We start from the raw sequence: 18684 nt of genomic DNA, 5'->3' as shown, positions 1-18684 counted from the left end.
AATGTGTTAGTTCTCAAAGTCTTATTTAGTTTTTTGGCTGTTTGTTTCATTTTTTAAACATTCTTCAGCTTATGATTAAAATTTTCTTTCATTGCCTTCTTTCATTGAAGGCAAACTCACCCAGTGTTTTCAGACTTGTTGATCTGAAGGTCACTAATAGCTTAAAAGTAATTAACAAACAATTTCCAAATGTGATCAGAAAAGGAAGTTAGTGTCCTTTAAAAGGTACCAACTGCAGTTGCAAGCAAGATGGTTATTCCTGTCATCTCCCAGTGCTCAAAACCTGCCAGGGAGTGCTGTCTTGCAGTTTCCTCGTGAGTGCATGTGGGCAATCCCCTGTCCTCTCCTTGTCCGGAGAAGTTCTGAAGGGCCAGTCTACTTACCAACTCTTTGTTCTTCGCTGTGGTCATTGGCTCCACTTTTTGTGGAGCCGTCTTCAGTCTGCCATTTCTTCCTCCAATCCAATTCAATCCAGTTTTTGCCTTGCCCTTGCCCACCTTTTGGAGGGAGACCCCCAACATGCCCCTCAAAGGCCACAGGCAACCCCAGCCCCAAACAGCTTGCATGCCCTGCTGTATAGGCCAACCTGTGTCATCTAATGAGCTCTGTCAATATCCCTCAAGACGTTTTTACACAAGAGCAGCTCATCATTTGATAAATAATAAGAGAAAGACCTTCATTTGGTGGTCATTCTTTAAAAAGCCTGGTTTTATTACGTTGGGAAATAAAAGAAAGCTGCGGTTTTCCCCTGGAAAACAAGAGCATCATTATGATACTGTATAAGCACCTGCTTAAAAGCACCTCAAATATATTAACTAGGGTTTGAAGACTAAGCATGGCAATCCCTGCCCACAGGTTTACAACAATTGTGAAGGCACAACACAAAAGGTATAAAGGCAGGAGGAGGCAGATAAAAAAGCCAAGTCAAATGCCAGTTCTTAACATTATATAGTAATTTTTATAGTGACGAGAAAATGGAAACAGATGAGGTACAGATGCAATCAACTGGAGGTTGTTTCTCATTTGAGATGATGAAGTGAAGCTTTCTGGTGGGGTTAAGGACTCCTAGAACACAGGCCAAATATTGTCCTTTTCCATTTTGGACCTGACTCCTGATTACTTGGTTCATATCATTCCTTCCATTTGCATTTTGTTTCCTGCTGAGCTCAGCTCCAAGATTTGGAGCAGGACCTAGGTCCTCCAGATTTTGATGGATTCCATCTCCCAGCAGCTCCAGCCAATATGGCTATTTGAAAGAATGATAGGAGATGTCTTTGTAGCACCCTAATTTAAACCAAAGGAATTTTCCTAAGATAAGAAGAATGGCAGCAAAAGCTGCAGCTGGCTGTCAATGAATGTGGAGTGGGGGCTTGACTGCCCATTCACTATTGCTTTTGTGTGGCAACTGCAAAAATAAATGTGAGGTTTTGGTGCTGGTTGAACAGGGGCAGGTGGAATCCTGGTTGTTGCCTAAATTAAATGTATGCTTTCACTGCAGCATGAAAAAGGAATGGGAAGCAAATATTCCAAGTCCTCCCAAGAAGTTTCTTCTCCCCAATTTTTTTCCGGTAAGAAAGATTTTTCTAAAACAGGACTTCTCAGCATGTAATAGTTTTAAGCCAAAACTAATGAAAGCAGTATAGAATTATCTAAAACAGATTATATAGCAGCAAAACAGAATATAGACCTGATGTTAGATCACACCACGGCCAATGGCTAGCAATGACAGAAATGATATCTTGGGAGCCAGTCTTGGGAAAGACTGTTCTTAGGCACATCCAGATCCACAAGGCTGTGTAATCCAAATCTAGGGGAACATACGCATATGTCCATAGAGAGATGCCCATACGGTGATGTAAAAGAAGACAATAGAACAAATCCAAACTGAAAAGAGTCACATGAAGCTCCTAAAGCTGCACAATGGGAGTCTGCACAAAAACCAGGAAAGATTCTACCATATCATGATGCAGGCTGGGTCTTGGTGCCATTGCTAGACCTAATTTTGGCAAATCTTGTGTGTTGCCACATAATGGTTTTTGATTTCACAAATAGCCTTCTCTATCTTTTAAACAGTGTAATATTTGGCAAGAGATTTAATCTTTTAAGATCACCTCCCTAAAGATCAACACTATTAACTACTTAGGTCAATAAGGAAAGGTATGAATATACTAGCATAGCTAATGCTGCATCATCTTGCTTTCTGCTGTCTATAATGCTCTTTGATTGCCTGCTTCTGCAGAATTCCTAGCAGACAACATGCAGTAGCAAACAGCACAGAACTGCAGAGGAGAACCTGTGGCCCATAAATCAAAGAAGATAATCTCTTAATTTAATGTTTAGTTAAAGTGTATTTGTTCTGTTTGGTCTTCAGACTACTAAGGATTATTTAGGAATTGGAGGTTCAAGGGGCATGCTGCATATTCCTGAATATTGTGTTCCTCCCCAACATTCACTTATAAAAATGTACAGTGACAGCTCATGGGAAATGTGGGCAAGACGGATCAATTCAACCCAGAAAATTGGCAAAAGCATGCCTAAATCTGCTTAGCTTGAAACTGCTATTGTAGCCACTTTCTATTAAAAATAGCAACTTCCAGATTTACCTTGTTTACATGAATTCTAAACAAGCTATGCAGTTGTAGAAGAGTTCTATGTGTGTGAAGTCAGTTGCATAAGAATGCCAAGCCAGCAGACCCGGAAGTGCTGTGAGACATTACTAGATATGAAAAACACTTTGAGATGGGTAGGTTTATATTTACACACAGCTCAGTTTACTCTGTATTATGTGTACAGGTCTTTTTGAACATCTCTTTGATCAAGGCCAGGCTGCAATCTATTCTTGTTTCATTTCAGAAAGTGCAATTGGCAAACCATTCAGAAGACAGCAGTATCCAGAGCTCTTTAGCAGAGGAAGGAATCAGCCATACCAGTAAACTGGAGAGGTGAGTATAGAAAGAAACACCCTACTGGGAGTCCAGTCCAAGGCATTTTCACAAAACCATAAAGGAAGTGAACTATTAGCTATTCAGAAATCACTAGCATAGGCAGGATCTATGCGACTGCGAGGAACCTCATTCCCAGTATTTCCTGAAAATTCAGTTGCTCTTTAGAAGACACACACAATAAATACACTTCTAATCTGTATATAAAAAACCTGAAATTGAGGCAAGCACCAAAATGATGATGTACGAGATGTACGAGAAGCAGAATGCATTAGAAAGGCCACATGCTTTTTATTATAACAGAACATTGCCTTAGGGGATTCTAGCTGCTACCACTTTTAAAAAGTCCAGTAATTTTCTTCAATGCTCAGAATTGCGCAACAGTGAAATTTAAAATTTAAAAATATATAGTGCTTGTAGACAGGCTTACATTTTTGTGCTTGCACATCTCAAGTCACTTTTCAGTAAGAAAGTCAATAATTTCTTCCCTGCTGAGGTTTTCTGCCCAAGTGAACTTTGAGCACTCTGCTTTGTAGATTCCCAGAGTTAGCAATTAACCCTTTTCTGGACTTGATTCTGCTGGTTGATGTTTATTTCCTTTCCTTCTCAGCAGCATCCTACTTTTCATAGCTCTGCAAGGAGATGTAGCTGGTTTGCACTTTGCACTTGCAAGCAGGCAGACAAGGTCCACCCATCCATACAGTTGGACCCTGAAACCATTCTTACCAGGAATACTGCAAGACTGAAACATAGTTTACATAATAGTCCATAGAAGCAATAGTCCTTTGGGGAAAAAAAAGTTATAAACGGATATAGGAAGTGATGAAATATTGAAGGAAAAATAGAACCAGGAGGATTACTGCAATGCGTTCTACATGGGGCTACCCTTGAAGAGTATCTGGAAGCTTCAGCTGGTCCAGAATGCAGTCGCGTGAGCGATTTTTGGGGTCCAAAGAAGGACCCATATAACACCTTTGCTCCGTGAGCTGCATTGGGTACTGGTTTGCTTCTGGATCCAATTCAAGGTGTTGGCTATCACTTTTAAAGCCCTACATGCCATGGGCCCAGGCTACCTGAGGGACCGCCTCACCCTCACGATTTCATCCCGTCCCACCCGATCTCACAGAGGGGGCATGCTCCAGACCCCCTCGGCAAAAGAACTCCAATTAGCGGGGTCCAGAAGGCGGGCCTTCTCTGCTGTAGCCCCTGCCCTTTGGAACATCTTGCACCCGGAGGTGAGACAGGCCCCCTCACTCCAGGCCTTTTGGAGGGATTTGAAGACTTGGCTCTGCCATCTGGCCTGGGACGGGGAGGGAGGTTGTCAGAAATGGGGTTGGCTAGCCCCTTAGTGGCCTGGTGTGGCCTCCATCGGCCTCTTGGATTTTTTATCTTTTTTCTATTTGTGCAAGTGTGGTTCTTTTTATAACTTTTAATTATGTATTTATAGTTTTGATTTGATGTAGACTGCCCAGAGTCCCCCATTGTGGGGAGATGGGCGGGGACAAGTTATTAAATAAATAAATAAATAAATAAATGAATGAATGAATGAATGAATGAATGAATGAATGAATGAATAAATGAATTAGGCTGCGTGCTTGCGTGGGAGCCAGTTGTCACAATTATGAGATTAAACAAACTAGCAAAGAACTATGTAGATTGGACCTTAAGTTCAGTCAGCGAGAAGGGTTATGAAGTTGTAAAAAAGAGTAATATATTATATTCATGAATTGATATATTTATAAATTGATATAATTGATATAACATTATATACTATATAATTTAATTCAATTTATAGAATATATGCATTTATGAAACTGATTTCTGAAGAAATACTACAATGCAATAATACTGCAATCCATCCACCACTGCAACTTAGTATTCCTCTATGAACATGCCCAAAAGATTCAGGAAAACACTGAACCAGTTTGAGAAGAGATTTTGGAAACAATGGGCAGCATCACGAACCTAGGAAGTTTGGGGAGGAAGTTCCAGTCCATGAGGAAGAATTAAAAATTCACTGTTACTATAGCAATGAATGCTGGATAGTCAAATAGTGACTCTTTTAATGGTTTTGAATACATATTGATTTTAGCAAGTTCTGTATAACTATTGACCTGCCAGACCAGGAATCATTTAACAATCATGAAGGTCTCAATAAAAATTTGCCTATTATTTGCCTATCTGGGACCATTAAAAGAGTCCTGGTGCAAAACATTTCTTTTATATTTGAGAATACTTTTAAAAGTAAAATGTTATGGCTGTTGTATGGAGTTTTTTCAATTGCCTTAATTATGAAGTGGAATATCCTGCCTGCTTCTGTCCATCTGCACTTGGCCTGGCTTCTCACACTTTAATTCAATCTCAAGAAATACATGAAGAAGAAACTTATCCTAGAAGGCCTTTTCAGGTCAGGAAGAATGGGCATCCAGGGAAGTTCTAGGGTAGGGTGAAAAAGTATGGCCTACATATGGATCATTAATGCCCTGGGATGGCTTCTAGAGTCCTTCATCTCTTTTGACTTTTTTTTTTTTTCATTTTGAGAAAGTTTAGGGACATTTGAGAGGCAAAGTTTTTCCTTTTAAGAACTCCAACTTACCCCCTGCTCAAATTGGTGTGCTCCTCCCTACAAAGCCCAGCATGACTGCCAAGCCATTGGAACTTGCACAGCCTTGCTGCATAGCAGTGTTTCTCAACCGTGGCAACTTTAGGATATGTGGACTTCAGCTCCCAGAATTCCCCAGCTGGGGAATTCTGGGAGTTGAAGTCCATCTCTCTTAAAATTGCTAAGGTTGAGAAACACTGCTGTAGAGTAATGGAGAGATAAGTAACAAAAAACTGATAGTACCCACCTCCTCAACTCATAGTGATAAGGTAGATTCAGGCATGTGCCATCAAAAGAAACTCGAAAGCAAATTTTTCAAACTTGGCAACTGCTGACCAGGGAATTCTGGGAGTTGAAGTCCACACATCTTAAAACTGCCAAGTTTGAATAACACTGCTCTAAAGCATCCTGTGAATGAGGTAGAAATACAAAAACTTCTTTTACAAGGAAAAAAGAACTTCCAGGAAACTGGAAGAGTTTGGCACAGTATTAAACACAAAATACCATTTAGTTCTTCTTCCCAAAGACATTTTTCATACATTTCCATGGTACCATCTGTCATTTCTTTTTCCTCATCTAAGCCTTGGTGTGTTCTCTGGTCTCTATAAATGGATGATAATCCTACTTTGCTTACTTTCTTTGTTTGCAGGGAATTACTGATTGGTGGGTCATCAGCTATTGAAGATGGGTCAAAGAAGATACATTTGGTTTGGTCTCAGAATATGAAAAAGACAGATCCTCTCAACAAAGCCAATACAGGCCAGATTTGTACTAGTCCCAAAGCACACGTATTTGATTTTAATGGCCCATACATATATTCCTCTTCAGAGTCCTTTGTACCTACTGTTCAGCAAGATTTGAAAGTTACTCCTTCAGAAACAAAGGAACCACTAGAGTCTCTGCAGTATATGGGATTGCCACCTTTGTCTCTTCAGCAACAGCCGGTAGGGAAAAATGAAAATACTTTGTCTAATGTCCATCAGCAGATGGAAGAGAAGCTTCTGTTTCCTACAGGACAAGAAGCATCTCAAATCCAGGAGACAAGTGGACAGTTGGAGAAAGGGGAAACTGAAGGATGGAGGCCAATGTGTCTTTCCAGCTCAAATAGCCACAGTCAAAATTTGCCATTAGACTACATTGCCACAGTAGATCTATCAATAAGCAAAGAAAAGGGATGTTTATTGCCATTACCTGTGTTGACCTCAGAGGAAGGGATGCTTCCTTGTGCTAATACAGCAACAGTTGCTGCACAGTTGCCCAAAACTATTGAAAATCTCTCAAATTCAGAGTTATGCCAGAAGACGTCAAAACCGGTCCTCCCAGTTATGGATAAAGGTATTGGTGACCTCTCAGCAATATCCCAGGAAGAATCTAATGACTATGTTATGAACTTTTCTGCTATCTCAGGTTCTGTGTCAAAGGATGGACTTGCTTTTGCCGTGGAGGAGCCTAAGCAGGAAATTCTTATATTCAGTCTTGGCAGCAGCAGTCCAGTTTTCTTATACCAAGAGGGTGAATACTGCTTCTTTCCTGGCTCCAAGCCCACCAAGGAAGACAGTAAGGGTGAAGAAGCACCTGTGGGACACCAATCTCCAGAAAACTTTCCAAAAGTCACCAAATCCCCTTGGGAGACAAAATCTCTCGACAGCAAGCTACAGGTCACCTCTCAGGTGTGCCAAGATTTGTGAAAACGTGTGCCTCAGTAAAAGCTCTCTAGCTCTTGAATACATAATCTTGCTCTCTTTTGTGCGATGTGAGGGTTGCTTTTCACCTAATCAGAAGAAAACAAGCTGATATCAAATATGTCCACTGCCAAAGCCAGAGAGAGAAGGAAACCAGGGAGGTCCATCCAACCTACTGCATAGTTGAGGCAGGAGAAAGAAGTGCAAGTATGAACTTTTACATAGCCATAAGTATGATTTGTTTTTGATACATAGCAGTTGCTGGATTTCTTTCATAATGGCCTCTTTTCTTTTCAACAGTACAACTCTTATTAGAAGAGAAATGGTTCAAATCTAACCTGCTGGGCAGAAGTCAATAATTATTGTCTTGTACAATGAATTTTGTTAATGAAAACTTTACCCTGAAAAAAAAAATGCTTCAGTATGGAAAACCTTATTGCAAAGGCAATATTTTTGGCATTAATGCTTTGTTTTCATACTAATTCCATATCTGCCAGTAAAAGTTGGACTTTCCTATGCAGATATCAGCATGTGTTTGGACTGATTATGTAGGAAGGTGCCTTTGAATAGGTCAAACAAATGTATCAACTACCCCAGAATTATCCAATCCTTTTTATGAATTTTTACATGCAGTTAAAAAGAAGCCTGTATCTTCTGCAGAACATTTTTACAAAGCTTTCATCTGTTACATGACTAATTAAGAGTTACCTTTAAATTGGACCCATGAGCAATACCTCTGGTTGCCTCTTGAAATTAGCAAATAGTTATGTAATTCTGTACTTTGAAAACTTTATATGCTGATTTGTGTGATCAAGTCTCTATAAAATGTCAGTTGCAGGGCAAACAGATTTTCCCCATTCATCTGAACGAACTTACTTGTAGCTTTATCAATATAGATAAGTACACAGAAGGACAGAGACTGCAATGAGATTTATTTCACTGCTAGGGAGAGGCAGATAACTTTCACCAAGGGCTCATATGCCTCTCTTATGCCTTTTTAGGATTTGCCGCCTTTGTTCTTCTCCCCATATTTTTGCTCCAAAGCTTTCTGCAGGTTAAGATTTAGGGCATTTTTCTGGAACCATCTCCCTGTTAAGATACAAAATAACAGCAGCAACAATCTTTGTCATCACCATCAAAAATGATAATAAAAAGTTGTTGGACAAGCTACAAATTCAAGAAGTTATGAAATTTTCTACAGAATTTTTTTAATCTAAAAAAAACCTGTGCTGATTCAGAATCATTGCTGGGCTGGACTTTTAACAGAGATTGGATTTTTACTGAGCTCCACAACCTTAACTTTTTGGAGAGGCTGGAAAAGAGCCACTAATGAAAAAGGAACTGCAAAATTATAAAAGGACAGACACTGTAGTGAAATTATGTCAGAATCATTGAAAGGAAATACTGTAGAGAAGTTCACAGAAATGATTTTAAATCTGTTCCTGGGCATATAGTTTGAAGTTTGTAAGCTAGGAACTGGATGAAATCTAAATGTTTAGACTGTAATAATACTGAGGATTTATACATAATCCCTCCATAACATTGATTGTAGGATAAGCTAAACACATCTCCTTCTAGTTTTCCTTTGTGGTTCCTAGGCCTCCTTACCTAGATCATCAGTCTTCCTTCCATGCCAACGTTTGGGGTCCCGCACAGCCCTCTTTATTACATCTGGAGTATAAGAATCCTTCATCAAGCTTTTGGTTTCTAATGGTCCTCCTACAGAAAGAATATTTGAAAAATATTCATTTCTGCTATAGTCATTTTTGCGCTGAATCAAAGGAATGGACAGAGATGAGGACAGACAGGAAAAGGTTAGTGATGTCAGAGATTTTAAACAGTGACAGGTTTCTATAACTGATACAGACTATAATTTGGTCTTGGGTTCAAATCTTTTGTTGGGGGAAATACTTTTTCATGTGGTCATCTGCAGATTATTCAAACTACAGAAAGGAAAGGCAACTTCAGTGTTTTGGATAACGGTGCCCATTGTCCCTTGCCACTGATGCAGTGGATGGCACTAACAGAAGTCTGCAGGGTACCGTGTTACTAACTCCCAGACTACATTGAATGTGAGAGTTTGATCCTACAAGCAGAAACATTAAAAACAAAACAACTGTTAGCTTGTGAGAATAATTTCTCCTAAAGGAGAAAAGATCCCTTACAGTACCAACACCAAATCAAGCTGCTGTTATGGCCAAAATAGGAAGCATGGAGATCTGTCTAACCCACCTTGGAAAATGTTGGATCTCAGATTATAACCCAGTTCATAATAATCAGCATAAGGTGAAGCTGCCATGGGATTCTCAAGGGGTTTGAATGGCCAGTCACTGAGTCTTTTCTGTCCTTGGATCAGTCCAGCTTCACAAAGAGCACGTCGTGCCTGGAATATACATATGCGAAATGATACTTTTAGTCTCTACCTTGCGTCCCAAGGTACTTGCCATCACCACATACGTTTCAGCCTACCTGGAGCACTAGTGGCACCTTCCACTCCTCAGATAATTAATTAATCAAATTTGGCCAGAAGGAGGCTTTTTGTGTTTTGGATTTGAGTCAATAAAAAGATCATAACCACTATTTGGACAGCAGTATATTTTTATGGGTTTTTCCCCTTAAAAATCAAGATCAATAAACAAAAGTCAACTTTACTTAAATGATAAATCAGAGCTGGCATGTATATACACTACTGTATATTGTGGTGACTTCATTGGCTATCAATAGATTTCAGGGTACAAGATATTGCTTGTTATCTTTAAAGCCCTACCTGACTCTGCTCCAATAGGGCCACCTTCTCCAGATACAAGTACCCCATTTCGTGCATTCATCCCAGCTGGGAATCTTATCCTTAGTGTGTGAAAAGTTAGGTTGGTGAAGGCCTAGGGCTGGTGCTTCTCTGTGATGGCCCTTTCCTTATCGAATAGCCACCCCATGGAAGCTCAACTGTTACCAAATCCGACATTGTTTCATAAAACGATTAAAACTGAGCTCTTAAAGCAATTTGAACTTCTTTGGAGGGCTTTTGAGAGCAAATGCCTCTTGATATTGGTGGGATCCTATGATTGCTGTGATCTGAAATGGATATGCTTTTATTGAACTGTTTTGCCTAGCTGATTGCTATATTTATTTATTCATTCTATTTTTTATTATGTATTTTTCTGCTTTGTTGTAAAGCACTGTGAATTGCAAGATTTGGTGACATATAGATTTAACAAATCAATAAATATGTGTGACATTGGCCTTGTGTCTTTTCAGTTATATAACTGGAGAGGTATATATGTTTCTTTAAACCATATTGCTCATGATGTAAATGAAGTCTTGCTTTTCAACTCTGGCTAAATAATATTTAGCACTATGCTGTAGTCACACAAATTCCTTAGAACATAATATTACACATGTCTCCTCAGAAGACATTCCTATAAAATTCAAGAGGTCTTGTTCAGATAAGCATCACTGAAGTAATCATAATTTTCCAGGTGAAAATAGAAATAAAAAAGTCAAGCATAATCTTTCTTAGTTTGATACCAGTAGTTAAACTAGTTGGAGATGATGGAAAGTATAGGTCAACATATTTGGAAGACACCAGGAAGACTGCCCTAACTGGAGAATGTGTTCCTAAAAGCAGATTTCTAAGCTGTAGTTTAAAAAAGTTAAAGCATATATTTTACCTAACATGCAAACTACAGTGATATTTTTATAAATAGAATATAATGCATGTGAATCTTGAAATCAGACTTGCAAAGAAATATGATGTATAAAATATAGAATCACTTGGCTGTCTTTTATTCCTTTTTCTGTAAATATTTTCTGATCTAACGTAACAAGTGTCATAGCCTAATTTCAGGTGTGATTTTTGAACTTTTAAAGCCTCAGGAGTGTATCAAGCTTTTTCTGAACCATGCAGTTCTATGGGCCAGTTTGGGAGTTTCCAAAAGTAAATCCTCCAAACTGGAAACTGTTTGGGGGTTTCTGAACTGCCTTTTGGATGAAACAAGCCAGGTGGGGGCTGTACTGTGCTCCAAATCCCTTCCAGTTCATAGGATTTAATTCTAGAGACCCCAAAACCAGCAAGCACGCCACCCCCAAACAACATGGTCCTGAGAAGGTTTAGCATGGTCAGGAAGGAAATGGAATGTTCCAAAGTTCTCTCTCAGATTAACACACTTTACATATATGCTAACCATGTTCAGTGCAAGAATGTCTGCATCACATTTAACCATTGCTTTGTTTATAGCTGTTTATCACTGTTTATAGCTAACTTTGACTTTTAACTCTTCTTTCACCATTTTCTTCTCCCTCTTTTCTCCTACCCTTGCCAACCACTGCGTGCATATATATGATACTCCATTATCTGCACTATATTTTATGCATCTGATGATGGGCAGTGATTCATGAAAACTTGTGTGATAGAAGAATTATTACTCTTTAGATGACACAAGATTTTGGTGCTCTTAGAAGCTTCCTCCATGTGAGCAGTGTGTGAGTTGAAATCCAAAACCTCTAGAGGACACCAGGTATGGGTCATCACGCCTCCCAATTATAATGATTTTGTTTACCTGCTCCTCTGATATCAGCTTCTCCACTACTGTGGTGCCATATTTGGCTTTGATGTTGGTAGGCACTAGACTTTTCTTTTCCTGAAGGGGCTTCCCTTCCGCTTTAACATCTTGTGTATTTGATGCCAAGGAGCCTTTGGCACTCAAAGCAGTCTTGGCTTCTTTGATGTCTTCACAGCTGCTCTTTATACTTTTTCGCGGGGAGCTGAGCAACTCAGTGCCTACAGATTGATACAGTCTGCCTGCTGATTCATCTGAATTAAACACGTTGGCTTCTGCTTCTTCTTGGATAGGCTTGGCAAATTCTTGGGAACTTGCAGGCCTTCCCTTCTGGTGATTTCCCATAGAAGTTGTGCCGTCTAAGCTGTCCCTTCTCCCAACAGATGTTTTAGATGATCCGTGGTGAATATACTGGACAGAGGGAGTTTTGGAACTGTGGTTCTGTCTATTGTGGTATTTTGCTGGGAAGTGCTGGGTGGAAGGAGATGCTTGACGGATAACTTGGGATTCATATCTTATTTTACCCTCTTCTGAACTCTTGGAGATGTCCCAAGAATTTTTACTGGAGCTCCTTGAGGGAGGTGTTTTGTTGGATGGCACCCCAGCCATGTTATATGTGACCTGCTCCTTGTTTCTATATGCAGGCTTTTCTGGAAGACAGAAAATAAAATATTGGAGGTATTTGCATATCAGAAGTAAGTCCAGGTGACAGCTTCCCAGCCTGCTAGTCGTGCCCTTTTCTCTGATACTTACTTCTATTCCTCCCATCTCAATTTTCCAGTATTCTCTCCTAACTATCACTTTACATTCTAGATTTTCCCATCTGACTCCTTTCTAGGTGGGTTGGATGACAATTCCCAAGTTATTACATCTATCATTGTAGTAACTGAAGAGTATTAAAGTTGCAGTCTACAACACAGGTTAGAGAAACGTTACTGCCTTCTTTTTCTGATTTTTTTCTGAAAAGATGTTCAGTAGTACATCTGTTAGGTGACATACAGAGTAATAAACAAGAACTTCATTTAAATAATGCCCTATTTGTGTATGATGTTCAGCCATCAAGGATCTTCCAGAGAGGTACTTTGGGGATTTGCATAGTCCACTTTTTATGGATTATGCAAAACAAAGCAAAATAAAGATGTAGTTTTCTGTCATGGGGCCCCTTCACAGGAATCGCTTGGATGACAACTGAAAGTAAAACTGCCAGTATGGTATAATGTCCTTATATAAATCTATGGTAAAATCAGACTTGAGCACTATTAATATTTATGGTCACCATAACTGAAAGAAATATATTATAGAACTTTGAAAGGCACAAAAACCCAAAACTGACCGAACAAAAAACAGTGAGCTGAAATGATGGAGTGAAGATTATATGAAGAAAGAGTACACCATTTAGGCTTTTTAGCGTGAAAAAAAATGTGGGCAAGGTGAGAAATGATGGAGGAATAGTAAAGTCATGCGTGATTTTGAAAAAGTCAATAAAGAGTGTTTTTTCCCCCTCTCATATTAGCACTTAAGTTCATCTAAAATGAAATGTTCCATATTGGTGAATATCAAGGCTTCAGTTGCTTCTGGTAGTGTCTTGTGGAACCGATTCTTCTCCACCTCATGGAGAAGCCCCATGGCTATGAAGTTCACCAGACCCTCAACTCCCATAGCCATTTTCATTTTTCCTTTAATGAAGGAAGATCAATGAGATGACTGGTCTCCCCAAAGACATTGAAGGTACATCCCAGGATCTACTGCACAAACATTTATACAGGTTGTGGCACCATGGAGGAAAAAAATCCCAAGCCTGCTACCTGGTGATTGGTGGCTTCATATGCATGGCTTTATCAGCAGACAGCTGTGCACAGCAAACACACTCAGGTTGTACTGTAAGGTCATGTTTATAAGATGCAAGGACAAGCCTATAAGATGCAAACTTATCAAAATGTCACAATTTAAATTGGACCCAAGTCTTCAAGGAGCCTTGAGTCTGAGAACTCTCTAAACGTCACATCTAGCCTTGGCCAAAGGATGAATTTGCAGGGACACTTGCCAGGTTTGAACTAATAATTTGAAGTCAGCCATCCTCCAGATTTATGGGAACATAACTTCCAGAATTCCTGCATGGGTAGGCAAGAAATTCTAACAATTACAATCCAACATGTCTGGAGGTTGTGGTAGGTTGGTGTGATGGTCACTTCTTTTGCTTTTCCTTAGTTTGACAAAAGATTGATCAGACATTAGCAAATAGCTCATAGAATCTAGGGATCTATATCAGTCTTCACTAACCAGTAGAGAAAATAGGTTTCCCATCAATTAAATTTCCTACCTGTTGGACAATAGGCCATTCTGGTTACATGATATGTGCTGGCAGGCATTGGGAAGGCCGTGTCCATGGGCACCTGTTACCCCCCCAAAGGAAAAAAAAAGGTATGGATTATTTACCTGTAAAATACTTGTAAGTTGCAGCACAGATAAGGATCTGAGATTGTGCATGGTTTGTTTAACCCTAAATAGCAAAATCATGGTTTAATAAAAATGAAAACCAATGAAATTTGTAATTCACTCTTAATATATTACCTGATTTTCTATAGACATTTGAACATTAAATTTTATTGGATGCAACTACTGTTGCATTTTATAATTGTATTACATTAAATTATAGGGTGCTTTTATGTAATTTTAAAGGTATTACTAAGTACACTGAATACGCTGTATTTATGATTAAATAAAAGAAACACACTTTAATATGTAATCTCTTTTAGTGTTCCAAGTAAACCAGTCAAAGCAGTGGGTAGAAGGGCAGGTCCTGAAAATGCATTCCTATGGCTTATAGATGATGAACTGAAGAAAACGTCATGAAGTAAGACTGAAAAGCTTTCTACAGTTGCCTCCCTTTTAAAAGCCATTATTTCAAGAGTTTCTGAGGACGGGGGGATTGCTGCAATTATGCCACTGCATGGCCAATGCCAACATTTTCAACTTATTATTTTTTGGAGGGGGGGGGGTAAGGAAGGATGAACATTAAAACAGGTATGATATATATCTCCCATTCATAAAGATTCCAGGCACATTATAACAACAACTACCACAAAAGGCCAAAAAAAAAAAATCAGAATTGAAACATGCCCCAACCCCCAAGTAAAATCCATATCATCCCATTAATTGAAAACTGTAAAGCCAGAATTAAAATCCAACCAAGACAAAAAAGTAACTGTTCTGTTAGTACTTGAACACCTGTCAGAACATTGTACATTGTATGGCCAAAAGGCAGCAGGCAAGAGGCCAAAAACAACTTCAGAGAGTAAGTAATGTTGGGAGGAGGCCTGCCTCTGGGCTCTTATCCCCTTGATCTCTCATAGAGTGGGGGCCCTAAGAGTCCCTCCCCCCGGGATGATTGTGCAGCTTGGGCAGATTCTAGTCAGAAAAAATAAATGTGAACTGAGCCATCTAAAGATTAACACCAGCTCTTGGAATTTGATTCAGAAACTCATTTGCAACCTATACCATAATGTGATGGACTGGAATGGTGGGAGGGGAGTAAAGAATGTGCTCTCATCTCCAGAGGAGCGAGGAAGAGATAAGCGGAGGAGATTGGCACCTCCCTGAGAAATACCATCGGTATGAATTGGCTGAGCCTGGGAACTGGGCTCCAGTCTGGGAAGATTCCTGTAAATGGGTTGTAGCTAATAAACCTTGCTGGATAATTTCTGTATGGTCTCCTGGATTTCCTTGGGCTAGGCCTGACATCAATCTTCCCAGACTGGAGCCCTGTTCCCAGGCTCAGCCAGTTCATACCGATGGTATTTCTCAGGGAGGTGCCAATCTCCTCTGCTTATCTCTTCCTCACTCCTCTGGAGATGAGAGCACATTCTTTACTCCCCTCCCACCATTCCAGTCCATCACACATAACCATTACACAGGTATTTTGCTATTAAAATGGTTCCCCTCTACTAGCAGCTGCATAGTCTTTAAAGTTAATCCCATGTAGAGTGCATTACAGTAGAGTACGCAAGATGTTAAGAGCATGAGTCACAGTTGCAAGAATGTTCTAGTCCAAAATGGGCTGCAACTAGCACACCAACCAAACCTGGGCAAAGACTCCTCTTGCAATGGCTTCCATCTATTGTTCAAGCAAGAGTTTTGAGTCCATGAGAATCCCCAAGTCATAGATCTTATCCTTTAGGGACAGCGCAAGCATTTGTTCATGCAGTCATAAGGAGTCAAGCCAGATTGTGGTACCCACTAACTAGTTCTGCTGGTTAAGATTTGGAAGTAGAAATAAGCCAGTTGTCCTGAAAAATTGTACTAGGAAAGAGGTTGGAAGAACAGATGAGTGAGGAAGAAGTAAATGTGCTCTTGCAAAGCATCTACCAGCACATAACATGAAGGTTATTGCAGAAAATGGGAGTAGGGTTGATAGGAATCTGGGGTTGTTGGGCTATTGAATAAGCACCTCATCCCTAAACTTCTTTTTCAAAATGATATGTATTCAGCACTTCAGCCTGTTTAGAAGATTTTTGAAAATGTGAGCAAGAATTAACTTTGTTTCTCCAAAGTTATACCCAGCAAACCTTCCCAATCCAATATGTTGGTCTCAAAAAAGGAGAGAGTTATATATTACTTATAAAATTGTGTTTTTTGTTCCAGGCACTATATAAAGTTGGATAAGTTCCTGTCCATAGGGAATAGCAAAAATAATATAAGCATGATATAAAAGGAATTTAGATTTAAAGGGAAATAAGAAAAAATAAATAGAAGGTATTTTCATCTGGACCAGAGAACCGCTTTACTCATAAAGCAGGACAACTGTGTGATAAAAACCTACTCTGGAAGAAGGATTTTAATTCAGGAATAGAAACAGAAGTAGAATGCTTTGAACAAGAATAGATGTTTTTTTTAAAAAAACTTTCTTAAGGAGCAAGACAAAGGACAGATCTGTCAAATATTTAGAGTTCCAGTTATAAAGGGCTATGAGAGAGAAAGTATAAAGCCAAGAAGAGCATGCAGGTGAGAGTTAACAAGATGATCAAATGATTCAGCAATTCCAACTCTCATATGTATGATTTCTACAGTTACTCTGGTGATTGAAGTAGCATACAAATTCAAACATTTTAAAAAAGAAGTACACCTTGATTGGCTATATGACATAGCTGGGTCAAAAACGACTTACCACAATTCCCAGCTCTTAATTATTACTTTCATAATCATGACAATAAGTTCTGCAAATTAGCTGTGGCCCTTCACCTCCTGACCTTAGGAATCTTACCCTTGCACTTGACTTAATATACATATTGCATTAAAATAGTTCAGTAGACTTTTTTTTTTTTTTTACTTTAAGCAATGCTTACTGGACTAACTTCAGGATAATTTCACTCCCAAACTTACTGAAGTGCATCGTATTATGCTGGAGTAATAAACATGAGCTAAGTATAGCACCATACACAATGTTGGGAAGACTTTTCAGGACTGACAAAATTACCCATTAAAATTTCAATCCTGAAATTGGTTCAGTTCAATTCCACTTGCACAGATATATTGGCAAGATAAAACTTAGACTCTTTAGATTAAATTCATGGATCTTTGCTGAATATGGATCTTTATTACCTCCCCTTATTTCCTTGTCTCCAAATCACCACTCAAGGAAAAAGTTGCAAAGATAGCCTTGGCCAGTCCCCATGTATTTCACCTGAGTCACAGTCTCCACTTTGTTGACAATTCTTGGGCAGGAAGATATGAGGCAGCTGTCCCGTTGGAGGAGGTTGCTGCCAATTTCCTCCAGCTGTTGTAGATACTGGAGCACAGGACTGATTTCCTCTGACTGCTGGCATGCAGCATCAACCTCTGCCTCAGACTGTGGTGGTGGTTGGTACAAGGCAGTAAACTCTTCGGGATATTGTAGGTATCGGAGCACAGGGCTAATCTCCTCAGGCTCATGTACATACTGGAGGAAGGGGCTAGCCATCTCTGGCTTCTGTTGGTACTCAAGGGAGGGACTAATTTCCTCAAGCCCCCTCTGACCCTGAAACAAGCCACTGGTCTTTTTAGGCTGGTACAGATGCCTGGCCAGGTTCACAAAACCTCTGGCTGGGAAAAGCACAATTATGATTATAAATGAGCTATATACATGCCAGGCATGTCCCAGGGTTGCCAACCAGATGTGGCCCCAAATCAGTTGCCAGAGGTGGCCAAGGAGAGCCCCACATGCCTGCCACATGTGGCCTGGACTGGCAGCAAGAGCACAGCAAGGCTCACTGCAGTGACTTGGGCCTAAAAACCAAGAGCCTTTGTGTAGGTCATAGGGCATCAGCACCTTTCTTTGTGTGTAACTGCCTGGCTGGGAGGGGTTACTTTTGTCTCTGAGATGCACAGAAGTTAAGCCGTCCTCACAAACATGTATCTCACCTCTGCCATGGTTTCAACTGAGGTGCCAGTGGAGTTCTCATGAATCAAGCAGGTCCTTCCCAAGTCTAGGGAGACAAAGAAGTGGAACTATGTCTAGTTACCAAGGATGGTTGCTAAGAAACAAACATTCCCATCTGTGATCTAGAGTTGCTATGGGGACCCAAGTAAACAGAAGTACCCCGCTGAGAGAGATGTTCAGCAGCTGAAGAGAAGTTTGCCTATCAAGAGGGCCTGAGCTCTAGTTTTCCAGCTACTGCCACAGTATAAGTGGTTATTTGAAAAAAAGTATTTTGAATACCAAATTTCATACAAATGCATTTCTCAGAGGAGAGAGCGTTTGTCTTGAGTAGTTTTGAGGAGAGCTCAATTCAATGACTACATAGACATATCCATGTAGTTTTTTGACAGTAATCTAAAAGTAGCTTTCCATTGCTTTCTTCCAAAATGTTTTTTCAGTTGCCTGGTATAGCTTACTGTCCTGAGATTTCCTGGTAATCACCCATCCA

General features: G+C 39.8%; 2 protein-coding genes across 4 annotated transcripts in view; one reads left to right on the top strand and one right to left on the bottom strand.

Moving 5' to 3' along the window:
* CSF2RB (colony stimulating factor 2 receptor subunit beta) overlaps positions 1-9464 on the top strand; it is a 35610-nt gene extending 26146 nt beyond the window's left edge. For all 3 annotated transcript variants that reach the window (XM_025169037.2, XM_088141061.1, XM_088141062.1), the window contains exons 12-14: positions 1499-1568; positions 2854-2942; positions 6194-9464. In XM_025169037.2, the coding sequence (XP_025024805.1) occupies positions 1499-1568; positions 2854-2942; positions 6194-7232 (1198 nt within the window). In that variant the 3' untranslated portion in view covers positions 7233-9464. The remainder of the gene's footprint in view (positions 1-1498; positions 1569-2853; positions 2943-6193) is intronic.
* On the bottom strand, positions 8179-18241 carry CIMIP4 (ciliary microtubule inner protein 4). The gene is made up of 6 exons (XM_088141063.1): positions 18179-18241; positions 14103-14175; positions 11783-12432; positions 9459-9609; positions 8835-8945; positions 8179-8315 (listed from the first exon to the last, which is right to left on the bottom strand). Exons 1-6 carry the CDS (start codon positions 18185-18187, stop codon positions 8224-8226), a joined length of 1086 nt encoding a protein of 361 aa, XP_087997189.1. The 5' UTR covers positions 18188-18241; the 3' UTR covers positions 8179-8223.
* Positions 18242-18684: the final 443 nt, after the last annotated feature.

This window comes from Python bivittatus, unplaced genomic scaffold, assembly GCF_059951505.1.
Source record: "Python bivittatus isolate LINGU-HERP-01145 unplaced genomic scaffold, Pbiv_v1 ctg000330_np1212, whole genome shotgun sequence".
NCBI lineage: Eukaryota > Metazoa > Chordata > Lepidosauria > Squamata > Pythonidae > Python > Python bivittatus.
This window is presented reverse-complemented; position numbering and strand designations above follow the sequence as displayed.

Bases quoted from the DNA above. Each gene is read 5' to 3' on its own strand.
- CIMIP4 (XM_088141063.1), bottom strand. The intron at 9,610-11,782 runs GTAAACAAAATC...TGTATATTCCAG, and splicing joins AGCTGATATCAGAGGAGCAG to GCACGACGTGCTCTTTGTGA. The intron at 8,946-9,458 runs GTGGGTTAGACA...TTCTTTCTGTAG, and splicing joins GAGATCCAACATTTTCCAAG to GAGGACCATTAGAAACCAAA.